This window comes from Rissa tridactyla, chromosome 2 (genome assembly GCF_028500815.1).
Source record: "Rissa tridactyla isolate bRisTri1 chromosome 2, bRisTri1.patW.cur.20221130, whole genome shotgun sequence".
NCBI lineage: Eukaryota > Metazoa > Chordata > Aves > Charadriiformes > Laridae > Rissa > Rissa tridactyla.
The window spans coordinates 119751904-119765413 of record NC_071467.1 but is presented as its reverse complement, the minus strand read 5'-3'; the positions used below and the strand labels follow the sequence as shown (position 1 = coordinate 119765413).

Genomic DNA, 13510 nt, shown 5'->3' with positions numbered 1-13510 from the left:
CAACCAGCAAAGTGCTAATTAACATTCTTTCTAGTTCATGTTGGTTGTAAAAAGTTTAGAGAAGGGGAACAGCTTTCTGTGAGGCTTTGCACTGAAGAAGGAGAGACAAAGAAGAGAGGCTGTATGGCCTGCATTATCCATGGAATGTCTCCCTCCACGAGAAACAAGCAGGCTTTTACAAAATCAGACCAGAAAAAGACATCGTTAACCAGATGTCAGCTCTGAGGCATTACTTTAATCCGGTAAATGGCAGAGAGAGAGCACAGATTTGATTTTCACCAAATCTCCGTTTGGGATTCAGGTGAAGGGCATGGAAAAATACATCCTTGTTCACTGACGCCCTTGTATAGGATGTTGTTTGAAGCGTAGGTGGGACGACCTGGCTAGAGAACTTCCTTAGGAGCAACCCAAGCTGTAATACTGTTCCTTAATGTGATGTAAAAAGCCCTATTGCCTTGCTGCAAAGCAGCGTTGGTGTGTCCGTGTCATCTCAGTCACTGGAGATGGCTACGAAACACCCACGCCTGACAACACATTTTTCTACACTGGGGTTTCTTCCAGCACGTTACACTGTCCCCATCTCCCCAGCATCTGAGGTCCTTCGCACGAGATCAACAGCATCAGAAAAGCACTCAGCGACATCTCAGGACTTTGCCAACTTTTATTTTTCCAGGATGAGCGTTTGAAGGCTGGACATCTGGGAAATTCAGTTACATGAACCATTTTGGGGTAGAAAGCGTACCAATAATTCCGTTTTAAATTTTGTATTATTTAAAATAGAAACTTGATACAGACTGGATCAGTGCCGTGACCAGTGTTCTATGACGGTAAGCGACAGGATGCAAGGAATGCCCCTTCTGTGTCACAGATCTGTTTCTTGGAGTAGTTTGTCCTGGGTCTATCCCACTGGATTTAACAAATCTCCCACATCTTTGTCTCATCGCTTTGTGGAATAAGGACGGTGGCACCATTTTAAAGCGCGTGACAAACACAGTGCAGTTTGATTGATTGCCCATCAGCGCCTTTCCCTCTCGCTCCTCAAGTATCCCTGCCCTGATTTAAAACTCCCACACTATTTAGCCACTGAACTCTTCAAGGACACACCATCTGTGACACCGCTTTGTACCACCTTCAGCATAAAGACGCATCTGTACCAAGACACAAGTAACAACAGTTAACTAAACGAGAGGCATGTGCAGTAAGTTATTTTAAAAAGGGTCGGTAACAGGCTACAGCCTGCGCATATGTATCCGTCCCATCTGGGCACAGGCCAAACCTGTGAGTCGCAATTATCGTTAAGACAAATGGCAACTGAGCTTCAGAGCAGTCAACCTTATGAGAAACGTCAGCAGCTGTCAGGGCAACCGCACAACTCCACAGCTGGCACCTCTTGGCATCTTTCAAACATACGCTTATACCAGGGGATTAGGCTCTGTCAGACTTACTGCATCATCTCTCTCGCTCGCTTTTTCACCGCCTTTTTTGTACCCTCTAGGCCACGCTGAATTCCAACTTACTGTAAACATGCTGACCGTACGCTTTTTGTGCAATTGCTGTTCCCTGCTTTCCCTTTTTTAGCGTGTAGAAGTCCGTTCCTGATTTTGATTTTTGCCTGAATCACCAAGTGGCATCTACAATTCACTTCCTCTGGCAAGAGCAAATACCCGCCAGTGCTAACAGCAATAAACACTGTGGGCTGCTCCTGGGCCCTGGAGTGACTGCAGCCTTTGTTTAAAGGCACCACCGTAGGGCTGCTGGGCTTACAACATCTTCCTTCATCCTTGTAAATTTTAAAAGTTTTTATTTACACCAAACATGTCACCTTCCCCCCAAAGAAAAACTTGGTTAAAACGGTTCCACAGGGTGTGTTAAACTTTGAGACAGGAAAAAAGCAGGACTATGCTGTGCTGCGGATTTTACTTTAAAGGATCTCTTTCACAGTCCTTTTAGGGGCTTCTGAACAGGAGTTTTATGAATTTATAACAACATATATGTCAGGCAGACACTGGAATTCAAATCATTTTAACTCCAACTAAAGGCCTGTGTTTGAATGTCTGAATGCATTCCTTTGTGGCTGAGTCTTAAAACTGCAAAGACTGTATCTTCATTATAAATATTCCATTTCTTAGTCATTCTGGTGTCAAAGGACTGCTGAAAAGAAAGTCTGTGGTAAGTGCACTCCAGGAGGAAGGAGAAATCAGAGTTTTGCTGCAGAAACGGGGATGCGTAGAGCCGCCTCTGCTCGCTGAGCCTGGCACCTCTATATGCAGCTAGGTCTCCAGTACCAAAAATGCTTAAAATCAAAACGAATATCCGTATTGCTTAGCTCGTACTCACACTGCAATGCGCTCTATCTTGATCCTAGTTGCTTAGCATCTGTTGGACTTATTTACTGTTAAAAGGGAGATTTTTGATGGGTTCCTTTTAATCTCATACAGAGTCTGGAGGACCGCTGGGCTGGAGGGTTAACAGTCCTCTCCATTTGCCTCCCTGGTTCTTATTGCCCTTCTTTCCTGTCAGAATGGCTCATAAATGGCTGGCTTATTGACTACTTAGTTTAATGGCTGTTAAAGAAAAGACATTCTTACACAATGAACCCTGTAATTGTCTCTTTGGAAACCCTTTTTCCAGCATTTGCTAAATACAATAAACATTTCCATGTGGATATAGCAGCAATGCAGTGTAGAAATAAAATGGCTGAAATGAGGCATGAGAATGGCTGTGTTTTATGAAAGTCTGATTGATTTTTAGAAACATGATGGCTATTTCCACTTAATGAACCCCTCAGAAAAAAATAGAAAGAATGTCAATTCAAGTTTTACGATCTAGGCACTACAAGAACTAGGAGAAGAGGCAAAAACTATGCTGTCTGCTTTCTCCACAGCTGCACCCCAGCAGCCGACTCTTTCTCGAATCCCCCTGAAAGTCTCTGAGATGGCTCCTGTGTAAGAATTACCTTCCAATCTGTTCTGTGAAGAAACAACTGCCAGCACTTTGCTGAAGTTGAACCTCTCATCTATGAGCCAACAGGAATATGCCAGCGAGGAAGGAGGGTCGTGGCTAAGGCAGGGCTTGGCTAAATAATCTGACCTTTTTCTTGGCTTGGCTCCGAAACGTATGTGAAATGCATCAAACCAGCCCATTCTGGCTACCTGCTGCGCCCAAGGCCAGTGCTAAACAAATCCTTTTTTAAAATTAACACTCTATAGTAACATTTTCTTGCCACTTAAAATGTTAGCTAATGTTAGGGTACCTGAACACAGAATAGAGGGAGCAAAGACTGACTGCAGTGCACCTAACATTTGGTGTAGCACATACTCAAGGCAGTTGTTTAGTCCTGGAATCGTATTTATGCCTCTGCATTTAGCCAAGCCAACTTTCCAATAGGATATATTCCTGAGGCTGACACTAAAATCGCTGCGCTTTCTATCATTTACATTCTGTTACAATCATTTAGTTCTTCTGCGCTTCATTCTCATTCTCCTCCCAGAGAATACAGACAAACAGCATCTCACCGTAACCCAATGAGAAACTTTAATTCCACGCATTTCTCCACGCCAAAATGAAGATTTAGCAGCAACCTGATTTTAATAACATTTCTTCACCACTGTTAGATGAGATTTAAATAGCCATAACTGGTATTTTTGAATTGGTTTCATCTCAAAAGATTCCAGTTCTCTTTTACAGCCCAGCAGCGCCTTTGCTATTCTTGCACTAAGAAGTTGATAAGGGCAGTTCTGGGAGACAGAAAGGCCTTTTTAATGGTTCGTCCCTGGAGATGCTTGACTCCAAGTTCACTTTGAAGAACTAGCTCGTGGACTTCTTCAAAATTGCGGGCTGCTTGCTGAGGCACAAAAACTTTACCGCAAGCTTTGTTATTGATCTGAAAGAGAGACATGAAAACAAGAAAAAGCGGAAGTTACTAGACTGATTTATACAATTTCCTTTCCTGAATCCAATCCATCTTGATACATGGGGAAGTGGAGAAAGTGGACCAAACTCTCTTTCTCGGATAAAATTCTCGGTACCTGCTGTCCCTCTACCAAAAAATATGACTCAAAAAACCCAAAAAACCTCTGACTCACGATACTCAAGGAAAACTGAAGAAGTGGCCATAGGAAGTCTTAGTTTTGAAGATAGCAAGCAGCATGTGACTATGCAACGCGGCAATCTTTTAACAACGTGATAGTTACACAAGCTGAACAATGAAAGTGAACATAATGGTTTGTCAGGTGGGAATCTTGAGTTGTACATACTTCTAGGCTGCAATTTACATTCTCTACAGCTAGGCGATTCCTTACAGAGATTCAAATGCAAGATTTATTAAAACGAAAATATTTGCGGCTGAAAAGATAGCTGAAAGATTCATCACTGCTCATTTTTAGAAAAATAGGCTTTAACTCATTATATGTTGCATTCATACTAAACGCATGACTCATCAAGCCAACGCCAGCCACAAGGATGACAACCACTCGTAAGGTAACGCTTTCCTGTGTGTGGCTGGTTTTCAGAGCAGCTGACATACTGGTTTTGCATCAGCAGGGCAGAATCATGTAAGTAAAACTGAGTAAGGCCTTCAGTGGGAACGACCTGAATTTATAAAATGGTCTTGAAAGTCTTTTCTGTCATCCAGTAAGAGTAGGTAACGGACAGAGACTACAGAGCATTACTGAGTACCTTTCTGGAATTAGCATAAAATTCATTATTACAAAAGCTTTCAGATTTATATGGAATACTTTCAGTGGATTAATGAAAAGAACATCAATCCTGCATTTAGCAAATGAAATAATTTGAACTTTTAAATCCAGTTCTGTCAAATTACTTGCATAAAAATTTGCTGCAAGTAGTACAGATCTTTGACCTTTAGACATCATTGTAATGAGTTTTCAATCATCTGAAAGTAACATGTGTTGCTTCATACAGCTTGGACGTAAAAATGCACACAGCTTGGTTTTCCCCTGGATTTTATCCAGGATACATGTATGCAACATACCGCGAATGAGAGAGATCTACTTCATTTATCTAGTTTGTATTTTAATCAAAATAAAATAATCTGTGCAATTCTCTGAGAGAGGAAGTTGGGACAGACTTAAGGAACAAGATGAAGTCTCAAATGCAGCTGGGATGAGTAATTTCTGCTTTTTTACTAGACTTGACATTAATTTGCAGTGATAATGTAGGTAGGCTTTTAACTATTCCTACATGCATCCCTAATGTGGTATCTTAACAGGCTGGCTGCGTTAAACTTTGCCTATGGTATCTCATGCAAAGTAAATTCCCTGAAAAACACAGAAGAGTTCGTTTTTAAAGCTTTTGTGAAAAATAAATACAAGTAGTTCTTTTTGACAGGGCACTTCAGAGAAGAAATACATTGCACAAGAAAAAGAAAACGGTAAAATCCAAACAGAGAATATAAAGCAAGCCTGCGAGCTCGCTGCTAGGACACACAGACAGGAGCTCAAAACTATGCCTGGTTAGTTAAAATGTCATTCACTGTCCTCCATGGTGCAAATTAATATGTCCCAGTGGATGGATGTTGGCAAGGGGACACATGCTACAACTAGCCTATTTGGTGCTGTGCTCAACAGAAAAGCCAACCGGTCTAAATCAACATAGTAAATAAACGGTTGTGTTTTCCCAAAAAGGTCGAGGAGCCCAGGCGACCTGACACTGTGTACCTTCCCACAGCATCTCTCCTCATCTTCCCACACCATGCTGCGAGCAGAGTCCACAAATCTTATCAAACGGCAGATTGGTTATGCGTAACAAGCGTCCTATTCATGTATCCTTTTTGTCGCGGGGTTAGATTCTCAGCAGGACAAATGTCTTCTGCTATGCCTCCCTCTCTCTCTCTGTATCTCACTAGACCAGCATAACCCTTGGCAGCTCCAGGTAAAAGTGCTAGCACAAGAAACTTGGGTGCTGGCAGCCTTGTTTCTCTCAAAAACCTTCATGGCGAACCGCAAGAGGAGAAACAAATGAGGCTTGGGTCCTTTTTTCCCCTGAGGAAGGAACCCGCTCTTTTTTTTTTTTTTAATTTGACATTTTGGACTGTTTTAGATCTAGAGGGAACTAGAGAAGTTATGAAGGACGAAATAAAATCACGAAAGACTGAAAAATAAGCACCTGGAGAATGTGGAGAGGAATTTTTAGTTCAACTCAAATATTTTTTTTATCATTGATGCATAAACCTTCTGAGAAGTAAAAAGAAAAATAAGTATCAGTGCACTTTTAGGTCTTCCTCATACTTCAAAGCAAGAAAAATGACACAAACCTAGCTTATTTTTTAAAAAACACCATCTGTTACAAGACCACAGCTGCTAACAGTTCTGCACCACCTAGAAAATGCGAGGAATGCTAGTCAGAAGTGTGGTTGTAGGATGAAATGCACACTATATTCAGGTCAGATTTTTCGCAGCATTAACAATATATGGCACGATTGAAAATATTCAACCTTGCAGTAACATTTAGAATAACAGGTACCATGCATATGCAGTGAACTTAAATGTCTTTCTCGTAGGCAATCTGTATTGTATCAGCCAAGGATGGAGTGAGTTGGCTGCTTTTGCTGCTTTCGGTTAAATACGGCGAGACATAACTCCAGCACAGACAGGAAATAATGAAGTATTTTGTGTCAAGAGAAATAAAACCATAATGTCTCAGCAGGCAAACCCCTGGCAGCCTGAGGCAGTTTGATGTCTTGAGAAGAATAGCGTTGTGTCCCAAAGACTCAGTGTGACTGTGCAGCCTTGTGAAGAGACACTGCCTCTTTGCAACTAACCAATTCCTCCATATGTCAAATGTTTCTTGGTTTAATGAGGGCAATTTATTTTTACAGCCATACAAAAACCTACAGTGTCCACAAGACTTGAAAATATTCACATTTCTGATGATTTCTCCCCACTTGTCCGTATTTCCCTTTTGCCTTGCTCTTTCAGGAGAAAGCCAGTCGTGTGCTGTTGTCATCCCCCCCCCACTCCGCACTATTTTTAAGAATTATTCCCGATTCAAAAAAGGAACTTGTCTCTTTGGTCTTCCATTCGCTTACTTTCTCAGAACTAAGGAAGGGGTTTACATACATAATATTCTTCCATATAGACTAAATATTATAGACTAAAGGTTATCCTTTGGTGAACAGGTAAAAAGGCAGGAGTCCTGCAGATGTAATAGCAGGCAGCTATTTAATTACAGACTATCATAACACCTGAGCATGAAGAACTTGAATGCAAGTTGCCCAGGAGTCAGTCGACGGAAGAGCTGAGACACTACTCGTGGATCCCACCCCCTTGGCTCCAGGTAGTCCCTCTATGGCCTGCAGTGGCTCCATCTAATGATAAAAGCTTTATGATGCCTGGGAGCATGCTGAATACAGGCTAGTTAATTAGAGATGTAGGAAAAAAGACAGTAAACTATACGGTGCATGTGCACATACACATGTTGGAACATTAGAGGTTAACTAAATGTAGTTTTATGTCCACTCTTCTACTGAACTACCAGCTCTTTCCCTAGACCACAAAGGTGTTGGAGCTCAAAGAGAAACCGAATGCAGTTATAACTTCAGCAAAGATACCTGGTTTTCCTCAACCTCATTCCTGCAAATATGCTCTGCTGAAATGTGCCACAAGTTCAGCTCAAGGTAGATGGGAAACGTCGTTTGGCAAAAATCAGAGCAACTTAAACCAGTTTATGATAGATTACATTAGGCAACCATAGCACTACAGGTACCACAAGAAATGTCACCTGATTATACATTTTTGTACAGGGCCAAGATCATAAATGCACTGTCAGGCAAAAAAATCTGGAGTGACCTGTATTTTGATCGCAGTTTTGACTGTAAAGTCCTTATCCACAGCTGTTCATTCGTCAAATCTCCACAGGTACTAATATGTGGTCACTCAAAAAGATTTATATTTAGATCATCTCCCCTGCAGATTTGTTACATTTTTTCATTTAGGAAACCATTTAAATTACTCAGCACAATGGTAATTGAAGCTTCTCTTCTACATGACCTTTCACTGAGACATCTAAGAAGGGAACTGACTTTCACAAGAGCAGAAATTTTGTCATCCTCTGAGCTCACAATGCGTTAATTGACCACCACTGAAAAGAAATGAAAACGCTCTTACCAGAACAGACATCTCCACAACATCTGATGGCTTAAGGTACTCTGGGTCTACTTTGGGCCAGGACTGATGCAGCACGTCAACATCCCAGCGATGATGAGTACAAAGTTTATTCTGCATATGTGCCAAACCTGGAAAGTGAAACCAGTCAAACGTTCAGCTCTGCTGTAACCAGAACACATCATCTTTGGAATTTGCTCGATAAATAAGATCAGAATAAAGTTGACTTTAAAAGCAAGTCCCTTCAGAGGAAATAACATTGTTTACATTAGCATACAGCACATTATAAACAGAGAGATACATCTCTCTGAAGCGCTTGTTTTATAGCATGTGTAGGGATGCTAACATGAATGTTATGGGCACATTTTAGATTTGGATTAGCAGTCCAAAACTTTGCCAAAAAGCACAGAAGATCACTGTTCGTTATTTTAAATTGTAATACTGCAACACAAGCTGACCTCTACTTCTAGAAGTCAATCATAATACTCGGGGGGTTTTCAATAACACCACCAGTTTGATTAAACTTTCACTAACAATTGAATCAAAATGATACAAAAATATGGCTTATTATTTTACTATCTGTAATATGCTTGGCAGTTCCTAAATTTGCAAGTCAAGCTACTTACAAGATTTTCTTATATTTTGTGAATTATCTCTTTTCTCAGAATTTAAAGGTGCTATGTAAGAGTACCTTGCACAGCTTGCTGTCCTTCTTATGATACGTACATTCTGACACATTTTATCCTTTGATTTAAAAAAACTCCTAAAATGTCTATAAATGGTCTCCTTTTATGAAATAGGCTTTGCTCTCCCCAAGACAATTCATTCTTGATTTGTTTAAGTAATAGGAGAATAGGATGCAATTCATTCTGAAGCTGCATTCTCTAACTAAATACAAGCTTCTGAGTGGGATTTATGTTGCTGTTAACTCCAGCTGTAGGACAAAATAAAAAGATTTCACATAACAAGAGACTGTCAAATATGATCAATATTGATAACGATTGCTTTTGTGATTCTCACGAAGCCAGGGGATTTTTAAATTAAAAACATTCTCTGTGGATGAATAAGAATACAGACTAAAACTTTTTATAAGCACATGCTTCGTCCAGAACTGCAAAATGTATTTGGAAACTCATCTGGTTTAGGGCAACTCCAGCAAGAGCGTAAAGAAAACCCATCAACACCAGATTCGCTGTTGAGACTGAAGTACCTGAAGCTGTTCTAAACACAGCACAATGGCAGACGTGCGTAATACATACATGAATTTGCCCAGCTGGATTGCTTAGACTAATACAGTGAATAACAGCAAATAGAGACATAAAGAAAATGCAACTTCCTCCAGAAAAACCCGCCTAATTTTTGTCAGCACTTTTTCAGACAAAGCGTTTTGGTAAAATGACACACAGACTTGCTATTTGCTGAATGATTCAGAACGGGGCAGTGAGGTGGGCCAGCGGGAGCCATTTCTAACGGCAAGCAAACACGTGCACATTTCCTAAGAATAACAACTAAGCCACAATCTTATTAGCTAAATAATTGATTAAAAGACTTCAATGGATCTGGTTTTGTGCATTTTTTTTCTGTCGCGACAGTAGCTCATAAACTGAAAGAGCAAAAGATAGGAACTCAAGCAGAAAAAAAATCTTTGCATTGGTGATTCATTATCACAATGACTTTAAAGACAACAGCTGCTAGATTCTTCCCTTTTTGGCTTTTGAACATCCAGATGAGCTCATTTCTTTCCAACTGATCACATGCCTTGTGGCAGAAGCATGCATACTGGCCACTCCTTATTTTCCTGTTGAAGTGGATTCTTCAAACTGTTTAAAAACCACTTTCTGACAGAAGAGCTTCTACCTACGAAAGCAAAACCAGGGTGGCTTTTAATCCCTGTGGAGGCTCACAGTCCTAACAAAGCTACTAATAAAAAAAAAAAAAAATAATTTAAGTGTATTCTGAAGCAGATAAAGTGTGACTAGCACAATGTCTATCTTTTGGTGCATTTTCTTGCTACAAAAAGAGCTATGAGCTCATCCACATTAAAAAAAAATAACGCAAAAGTCAACAGCACTAGTTTCAGAAAACAGAGTTTGTCAGGACACCAAAATGAAGGTTTTAGTTATGTTGCATGTTTGGCTTCCTGCCTTAATTCACATTTTGTGAGCTGTAGAACACAGAAAACACAGTAATTTGGTTTGCATTTTTAAAATGCAACACACACAAAACCAGAAACTTCATCGCTATGATCCAGAATGGCAATGGTCCACTTGTCAGGACCTGGGCAGACCCCTCCTCCAGCCTTCACACTTGATTCTGAGACTTTACACAAAAGCACTGTTGGACAAGTTAAGAACAAACCACTTCACAGACTTTTATTCTGAAAACATTAAAAACCTGGTTTGCTGTCTTATTTTACTGGAAAGCACATAGTGCATGTTATGAAGCACCATGCATTTTGCTTTACGTTTCTTGACATATTTTGCTTTTATAGCTATAGAGTCTCTTGCAGACATAGGACAAAAAGTCACCTGAGTATATTTTTACTTACTGTAAGCCGTTTACTTATATGTACACATCTGTACATCCATACAGGACAGATCAAGGACAACACTTACGCTCAATCTGAAGCCCTGATCCTGCAATTGGATCTGCTTCAATGGACTTTTACTGACTAGCAAGCTAATACTCAAACAAGGTTTCCCTAATGAGTAGCTCACAGCATTGGAGCCCAAGTTAAAACCACAAGTTAAATGTGTATTGTATTACTGTAAATGAGTGAGTTGAGAGAAGAAGGGGACGGGACAAGTCTGACAACATTTCAGCTCGTGACAATGTTATATTAGCATTACATGAGTATTTCAGAAGCATAATGCTTCCCCTAAGGTGCTATTTATGTGGGGAAGAGCAGATTCTCATTTTAAAGATTTAAGAAGAAAGTTGTGGAAGCAATCATGGACCAGCAAGGTAAGTTAGAACAGCAAGGTAATTCTTGTCTTACAGAAAAAAAGCACTAGAAAAAAATATCTGTAGAATTCCAGCAACAGCGCAGCTAGTTTGACACAAAATTATGTAGGCAAGATAAAAAGATGTGATGATGGAGTAAACTGAGTAAGTGCTGGCATGGGACAAGGTCCGGTACAGAAAGGTTAACAAAGCAGGAAAGGCAAGGAGGGTGGAAGTCTTAATGGGTGATAAAAGGAAGTTAATGAAGGCATCTGAAGTAGTGCCAATATCAGAGTTTAGGACTAGGCATTTTCTAACAGGAGACAGAAGATCAGAGGGGACAGTATAAGGTGACTATGAGGGTGCGTTATCCAAATGTTGATATCTTTTGGATTTAGCAAAATGAAAACAATAGAAATATGTTAATCCACCACACTACCAGACAAGCAGATAAAGTTTTTAAAAAGCTCAGAGCAGGAGTGTGTAAGGATAAGCGGAGATGCGTCCTGGGTCAGTATCTTACTCGCCTCTGTAGCCTCTTCCAAGGACAAGACTGTTACCATGGTAACTTTGTTCTTGATATCTTTTTTTACTATTTAATGAATCTTCCTATTTGACAGATTCAGGCAAGTTGCATATCCAAAATACCAGCCCAGGAGGAATGTGTCTGTCAGTTGTATGTGAAATGGTCTGCAATCTCAAAGAAATGACAGCAATACAAGAACAGCTGTTTCCAGACAGCTCTAAGAAAAACTGTATTATACTACTGGTATAGTAGTACAGAACTGGATAAAGTCAGGAAAAGTTACATTTACTCAATACAGTACTAGGGGATTCATTTTCTGTATTCCCTAGTGACAGATGTGGAGTACCAAGGAAGGCTGTGAAAAGCCTGGGTTACTAAAAGCTAACTCTGCAATGTGTTTCCAATTCAGCAAACTCCATGTGAATACTTTTAAGCTTCTGAAAACAATCTGCCTTCCTCCATTTGCAAGGAGTCACTGTCCTTCACTTTGTGTAATTACTCTTGGAGGAAAAAAAAAATTTTTTTATTCCAAATTATGTTTCTTCTTGGATTTGTGAAGGGGGACTTCTGCATTCAGATTTTCAATTAAAATCTGCAACATCAATTAGCTTCTACTCAGTTCTATTCTTTATATAAGCCTTCTGTAGTAAGGACTGTATTCAGACAAAGAAATTCTTGCAAGAGAGCTATTGCAGTGACAGTTAAAATGTTGCTAAGATAATTATACCATTACAAATTCCAATAATTATGTTTCATTTCAATACATCTTAAGATGTGTTTATCATCAGTGTATATCTTTCATGTGCTGTGTCTAATAAAAATGTAACAACTCACAATAAGCAGTTTCATATCCTGGTCTGAACAGCAAAATACAGTACTACTACAAACAAACTAAAAAAAAACCAACCGTCTCAAATGGTGTCTGTATATTCCTCAGATACAAGGTTTCAGGAAGGAAACAGATTTCCTCATCCTGTTAGTGTTCATAAACTGCCAAGATGTCAGCCGGATGAACTCTTCCCACACTGAGGGGCTACAGTCGCTTTTTATGTTATTAAGCGATAAACCAGTGTATTCACAACACAATTGAGACCATTAGGCCGAGACACCAAAATACTGAAAACCGTTCCTCTAAGCGGGAGAAAGAACTCCTTCACACACAGAATATCAAAGCCCTGGGTTACGACTGTTCAGCTGCTGAAAGGTGAGGCACTTATCAAACAGCATTCGAGCAGCTTTTCCCTTCGCTCACACTGGAAATATTTACTGCTAATACTGAACTATGCTCTTCATCCAGCTCACAAAGGCACCAAATTCTTCTTTCCTACCTGATGCGTGAAAACAAGATGGTCACATTTAAACTAAACCCCCTGGGAGAAAAATTCTTCAGCTGCCAAATAACAAAAATCGCTGTACCTTGAATCTATCTAATTTTACTTTAATTATACTTAAAAGCTGCACATGACACCAGAAGCATCCTTGGGATATCAAACTGCAGTTCTGAGTTTGCAATGGTTATCAACAAACTAAAAAATGAACTCTGAGGCAGGTCTTGCAAAGCAGGATAGCATTATTACAATCAGAATTACGTAAATCACTGATGCTACACATTACTTAAAGTGTCAGGCAAAGCATCTTTAATTAACACTGTAAAATAATCTTTGTAATTTTCCTACCATATTCTTTATTTGGTAATCATTAAGATGGACTGATCTGCAGTTAAATCCAGCTATAAAGAACTTTTTTCTAACCAAGAGGATACCTACATACATATTTATACACTTAGCCAGGTTTTAATTTTTACAAGTTATTGTATTAGAAATTGGCAATACTTTTTTTTTACATTTCATTGCGATCTGTGTCGAATAGCTTTTAGATTTAAATGGAAATGAACTAAAAAGCAAAAAAGCATTTTTTG

At 39.7% G+C, this 13510-nt stretch overlaps 1 protein-coding gene across 3 annotated transcripts in view; it reads right to left on the bottom strand.

Moving 5' to 3' along the window:
* Positions 1 to 650: 650 nt before the first annotated feature.
* LARS2 (leucyl-tRNA synthetase 2, mitochondrial) overlaps positions 651 to 13510 on the bottom strand; it is a 90316-nt gene continuing 77456 nt past the window's right edge. For all 3 annotated transcript variants that reach the window (XM_054191244.1, XM_054191245.1, XM_054191246.1), the window contains 2 exons: positions 8127 to 8254; positions 651 to 3883 (listed from right to left, as the gene is read on the bottom strand). In XM_054191244.1, the coding sequence (XP_054047219.1) occupies positions 3704 to 3883; positions 8127 to 8254 (308 nt within the window). In that variant the 3' untranslated portion in view covers positions 651 to 3703. The remainder of the gene's footprint in view (positions 3884 to 8126; positions 8255 to 13510) is intronic.